Here is a 6,755-nt window from a genome sequence, read left to right as displayed (position 1 = left end):
CTGGTCCAATGTTTAGTTCAAAAAAAGGATATTAGGTCGAATCGTGTATTATGTGGGTTGCGGAAAAAAGGATTGTAGAAGGCAGTTAAGGTCTCACAAATACTAATATACAGGAAATTGATAATATTTAATAAATTCCGTCTTGGACCAATATTTAATAAATTCCGTCTGGGAGCAAGACTTCTTTTCCCTTTTGTTTCAAGACATAATTCAACAATTTCATTTCTTTAGTTTATATATGTGTTTGCTGATAAAATAATATTTATTATTGTTTAAATGCATATACATTGTACATTCGCCTGGATGTTTCGCAAGAAGCATGATTTTGTTCTCTAACATTCAACTAAGAACATGATATAGTTGTAACATTCAACTAAAAGCATGAATTATTTTCAATACTCAACTAAAATCCTGATTTAATTCTAACATTCAACTAAGAACATGATGTAGTTCTAAAAATTAAATAGTACGTACATTCATGAAGATGAATTTCCAATCAAACAATCATCCCTTTTATCAAATATATGGGAACATGTGTCATTTTCTGGGCAGTATCCATTTCTCAATAAAGGGGTTGTTAACAAGAAGAAGTGGATCACATTAATATAAAGTTTGACATAGAGAATCAGACATAAGCGTCAATATCAAATTCACGAAACATGTCGAAATTGTTTTTTGCGAGTATAGGAGAAACTATTCGACAAGTTTCTTTAAGAAGAACACGTTCTCACACAGCGCTTACTATTTATTTTATTTTACAATACCGCAGATTAATGTAGTTAAATATTTCGAAATACACGATATATATCAAACGCTTCTAAATTCTTTGCATTAAGTTTGTATGTACTTTGTCACATTATGAGAAGATTAGATTAGATAGATAGATAGAGACATACATACATACATACATACATACATACATATATATATATATATATATATATATATATATATATATATATATATATATATATATATATATATATATATATATATATTGGTAGATAGATAAATAGAGATAGATAGATAGATACAGGAATATTATTATATAAGTATATTCATATATATAGTACAGTTCACATATCAGAAAGTGACAATATATACATTTGGCGTAAAATGCCACTGATGAGAATTATAAAGTTTTAACATCACTTGTCTTCGTAAAGATTTTTGACTGTCCTTCCTACCTACATCAGAGGACACAATATTTAAAGTCAGCCGTGTGGGGCATAATCTGCGTGAGACAAAGGATGCGTCTACACCAGTCACGTGGTATTGATCTAAACCAGGAAGAAAAATAGCTTATCATTAATAATGCTTACACCGACTGGGACACTCGATCAAGTCATGTACAAAACACCGTGCTCTTCCAGATCAAAAAGTCAAACTTTCAAAATTGGACATTATCAAAAATAATAGCACTATGGAAACAGTAGACGAATATTCACTGGGTTCAGATGAATTTAAAAGTGGAGAGAAGAACCAAATGGAGGGTCTCGACTGTCCACTGTGCTTGAACCAATTTAAATCACCAAGACAACTGTCATGCGCGCATTCCTTTTGCGAGGATTGTTTGCATTCTCACATAATAAAAACAGTGGTTAAAGAAAGATCAGAGAAAGGATTACAATGTCCAATCTGTGGCATAGCAGTTTTCTGCCCGGTTTCAGTTTCTGTTGACCAGTGGGCGTTTCATTTTCCGGTAAGCACCATTATACAACTTAATATGCCGAGCGACAAAAAGAGTCAGTTGTGTGATGCTTGTTATTCCGAGGATATCAGCAATGCAGCCACAGGATTTTGTGTTGTATGTAAAGAAGCTATGTGCGTAGTTTGTATGAAAGTTCATAAAAGGCAAAAGATATCAAAGGATCACACATTTCTTACAATGGATGATTACAACAACATGCCCGAAAGAATAATCCAGTCTTCCTCATATTTCAAGTGTGATGTGCATTCAAAAGAAGACCTCATGTTTTATTGTAAAGATCATCAAGTTCCGTTTTGCTGTACGTGCGCCGTGGTAAAACATAAAAATTGTTTGCACGTGATCGAGTTAAACGATAACATAGCTAGTCTTCTGCGCGAAATTGATTGTAAAACAATTTCAGCAACGCTAAAGAAATGTGAGGATCAAATTAAGACCTACATTGAGACTAATATGACAAGCCTCAGTAGTTTAGAATCCCAGGAAGACCTGGTGAAAGAAATCTGTGATTTGAGAAAGAAACTAAATCATGCTCTGGATGGTCTGGAGAAACGGGTGAGGAATGAATGGGAGAGAATTTATCAGGTAGAACAAGCTAAAAAGGAAGAGCGAAAGAAAACATTTGATTCATTATTGGCTGCTATCAAAAACTCCGGTTTGCTTTACAGCGTTGTATGCAAGTACGGTTCGGATATACAGAAATATCTAATAGCAAACATATTAATGAACCATATCACATTTTACACAAACAAATGTGATGCGACGTGCACTCTAAATGACACCGCATTATTGCATGTTGAAATCAACCCAAAACTGAAATCAGTTTTGACAATTCCAAGAGGTGAGATTGCATCATTAAAGATGAAAAGAACAGAAGGAAATATTTACGTAACAGAAGGATTCAAACCTCTTAAAGATTGCAAAGCGAGTTTCAAAGAGGTTATAGAGGTTAAAGGTTTAGATGACAAGGAACCAGGATTTACTGATCTTGTTTTTCTCTCAGAGTATCGTTTTTTTCTGTTGGATTTTGAGAACTACAGATGTTGTTTGGTGGATCTGCAATCAGGACAAATTATTAGCCATTACACATTATCTTACCAGGCTCCGATTTCTTCTTGTATAATTGGAGACGACAATGTTGCTGTATCAATGTGTGATGAGAAAAATATGTTATGTGTCGTGCAGTTGTTCTCTGTAGCAGACGATTGTATAACACCAATCAAGAAAATAGTACTCAAAGATGTGTGTTCATCTATTGCTGCAGTTAGCCAGGAGGAAATAGTAGTGTCGGGATCACATAAAGCGGGCAAGTACTACTGGAGCGTTATAACTTTAGAGGGAATGGAGAAAGTTTTCCGAGAGTTTGATGGTCATACTGGGGAAACCTCCGTTACCTCTATGGCCCTCAATGCATTCAAATCACGCTTGTATATATCCGTACATGATGACAACTCTCTACATTGTTTCGGTATAGATGGTACAGTTTACTTCAGTCTTAAAGCTCATAAACTGGAGGGTCCTTCATGTGTTGACCTAGATAGAGATGATAACGTCTATGTTGTGGGATCTGACTCTCGCAATGTCTTTCAAATTTCACCAGATGGTGATGTCCTTCAAATCATCACAGTAGGAATTCCAGCTGCACCATTTCGGATTCGCTTTAATACCGCTGGTGAAAGGTTTCTTCTTACGAACGAGCAAGAGAGTAAATTAATAACGCTAATTGAAATGAAATGAATATATAGTCGTTACACAAGAAGATAAAATAATTTTAAAAAAAGCAAAGCAAGTATGCTGATAGGTTTTCTAAACATTTGTGTTGTCACTGTTAATCATTACTCATATTCCACTCTTTGGAGAACTTTATGGCAATCTGACACGGCAAGATTGTACTTTTCTGATACATTTTTTGTCTGAGTTCATGGTGATGAGACAGAGATATTTCATCATCCTTTTGGATACAAAATGTAAATACAAATGTGTTAATTTGCACGTTTGACTGAATACCTTTCCATGTGCCGATTCATACAATTTGAGGAGGTATGGCAAATCCCCGCCAGAGAAATGTACAATAGTTTAATGTCAATCTGGTTGTTTTCTTCTTTCTGTAATATGAATGCAATTGCTATGTTCAAACGTGACTTCAATCGATATTACAAATTTTAGAAACGTCTTATTACCCTAGTTATGACCCATTTGAAACGATTATGATGTACAGCTGCCGTTATACGACTAATTACAGAAGGTTTGTACAGCAAGTCAGATAAACGCCATTAGTTCTTGAATAGAAACATTCATATACATACAAACTCAATGCGATTATCGTTTAAAAATGCAATATAAATCAACGTTCGACATTTCTTATGCCAAATATTTAGAAAAATGTTTGAATTCATCTTAAAATAAAATGTTTCATAATATAATAACGCAAACTGACTTAATTCTACATATATTGTTGTTTATTCCTAAAAATAAAAAACTATTTCCACCTTGTACCAATATGTTTGGTACAGTTGAAAGTTGTATATATAAAAATGTGTACAAAACTGCACGCTTTTATACGACTGTATGACTTTACCCCTGTTTTATATTGTTGTTGCATCTGTTTTCTTCAGATTTATTTTAATTCAAGTGGATAAAGTGTAAAATTTTGTCTTCCTTCGTTTCGTTTCTTTCTCTTTGTATGTGAACACTTTTGCATCTCTTTCCGCTTGTTAGCTTCTTTGTATGTGAACACTTTTGCATCTCTTTCCGCTTGTTAGCTTCTTTGTATGTGAACACTTTTGCATCTCTTTCCGCTTGTTAGCTTCTTTGTATGTGAACACTTTTGCATCTCTTTCCGCTTGTTAGCTTCTTTGTATGTGAACACTTTTGCATCTCTTTCCGCTTGTTAGCTTCTTTGTATGTTAACACTTTTGCATCTCTTTCCGCTTGTTAGCTTCTTTGTATGTGAACACTTTTGCATCTCTTTCCGCTTGTTAGCTTCTTTGTCTTCGTCTTCCACTTAGTTTACAAAAGCTGAAATGCTTAAAAAAAATGATTTAGATCAGATCTCATAAAGACCATGAGAAAACTTATTCATGTACTGTATGGAATCAAGCACACCACAAAATAAAACACTTGTCTGTGTAGTATTAGATGTTCGTATATATTCTCAAATGCTATCGTTGTTTCTCATTTTTTATTACTTCAGTTAGTAGGATTTATGCCATTTTCATTCGTAGTTAATATTTGCCACATGCGTACGAAATTAAATATAATCTTATCAATGTCTCTTTTCCCACCATTTTTTGTCGTTGCAAAATGGTAAAATTCTATATTTGTATCGTCATACTTTTGTATAATGGACACAGTTACAAGTCGCTTTGAATAATTCTTCATTTCAGTAAAGGTGGGTTAGATAATTTGTGGGTTAATTGATAAGAAATTTTAAAAGTGATAAAGCTGTACCACATTATATTTAAGCAAATCAACAGAACACGTGCTGTGCATATAATAGAGTATCAAAATGACAGTTGAGTTAGACTAGGTGCCTTAGGTAATATTTGCATATCATTTTTAAATAAAGGGTGTATTTCAATATTAATCTTTGCTTTTGACCAAAATGCAGTAGGTAAGGTCAAAGAAGAGTAATTGCGCCATTGCATTAGGATCTGCCAAAATATGAAAGGTTTAAACATTACAGAAATCAAAGAAAGATCAAGCACAGGTTGGGACATTTTAGAAATTTAAAGAACTATTACACTACTTGGTAAACCTGTTATACATAGCATACTTAAACGTTAGGAAACGACATTATGTGCAATAAAACTGATAGACCATTCTCCATAGTGTATTAACATTGGCATCTATAAATTTAAACACGTTTACTTATTCAGGTGACCCCTTACTCACATAACATGTCAGGTAGGTGGACTTGTCAGATAACAATAAGCCTGTCTTGCATGAACGACAAGCGCCTGCTGCGTTCATCTGCTTAACATTAAATAAGTAATTATATGAATGCTTTGTTTCTTGCTGTTATTTCCTTTCGGGTTGTCTAATTTTGTTCTTATCAGTGCGTTACTTTATCCATTCATTTATTTATATATCGATATATGTTTCTTTATCTATCTATCTATCTATCTTTTATTGCATGTATGTGAATATACCCAGCACCGTCCCCCTCTTTTATTCTCAGTTTTCATGTTTAGCTAAAAATGGATGTAATGATTGCAAGACAAAATAAAAATTTCCACAGCGAGATTAAATGTCTACTTTGATTTTTATCGTTTTCTAATGACTTTTGAAGATTGTTTTACATTTTATTTTAAATCACATACTACGTTTGCTTAACGTAATGCATTTTGAAAGTAGATATAGCTAAATAAATGATAAAATAAAAACATTATGCACAATGCTTTGCCTTTGTAAAATATTGATTTGTCGTTGTAACACATTATAAATTCAGTCAAACATAATCCAAATCAAATCCACTAACTGGTATGCATGCAGTGCACAAACCAGATAAAGTATCCAGAAGGAAAACAATTTGATATTAAACTTCAAGAAAAGACCCAATATCATTGCAACAAGTCGTAATAAATCAATAGTGTGAGAGCTTTTATTCTGGCTTGATAAACAGAGGACGCTCCATGGCATTTCACGTTAGCATATAAACTACACTGGATTAGAAACAGTTTGATAATGCTGTAAATCGTAGATCATTGTCAGATGTTATCACGAAAGCAATTTAAAACTACTTGACATTTATGGCAGGTAAAATGAAACACAGGTAAAAACCTATATGGTGTCATCCTGTTTTTCTCTTCTTCAGAAATTTAAAATGATAGAACAGATTAAATAGCAGTTTTTTCTGCTATCTGATGACAGTTTGTATAAAGTGAATAATATGGTTTGTTAACATCTGTGCATATATGCGCCATATTTGCTCTTGTGCAGCGATATTCGTGTTTTCTTTGTGTATAATAGCATGTTCAAATCCTTATTTTTATACAATAAAAACGCATAAGATACGATATTAAACGAATTGACTTTTAGGCATGGT

At 33.3% G+C, this 6,755-nt stretch overlaps 1 protein-coding gene across 1 annotated transcript; it reads left to right on the top strand.

Annotated features, from left to right (window-relative positions):
• Window positions 1-1,334: 1,334 nt before the first annotated feature.
• Window positions 1,335-5,711, top strand: LOC149787193 (uncharacterized). The gene has a single exon (XM_089977697.1). The coding sequence runs from the start codon at window positions 1,424-1,426 to the stop codon at window positions 3,443-3,445; it is 2,022 nt and encodes a 673-aa protein (XP_089833823.1). The 5' UTR covers window positions 1,335-1,423; the 3' UTR covers window positions 3,446-5,711.
• Window positions 5,712-6,755: the final 1,044 nt, after the last annotated feature.

Source organism: Sinohyriopsis cumingii, chromosome 12 (genome assembly GCF_028554795.1).
Source record: "Sinohyriopsis cumingii isolate HCF-2022 chromosome 12, ASM2855479v2, whole genome shotgun sequence".
NCBI lineage: Eukaryota > Metazoa > Mollusca > Bivalvia > Unionida > Unionidae > Sinohyriopsis > Sinohyriopsis cumingii.
The sequence above is the reverse complement of the archived record's forward strand: the minus strand, read 5'-3'. Positions and strand labels throughout refer to the sequence as shown.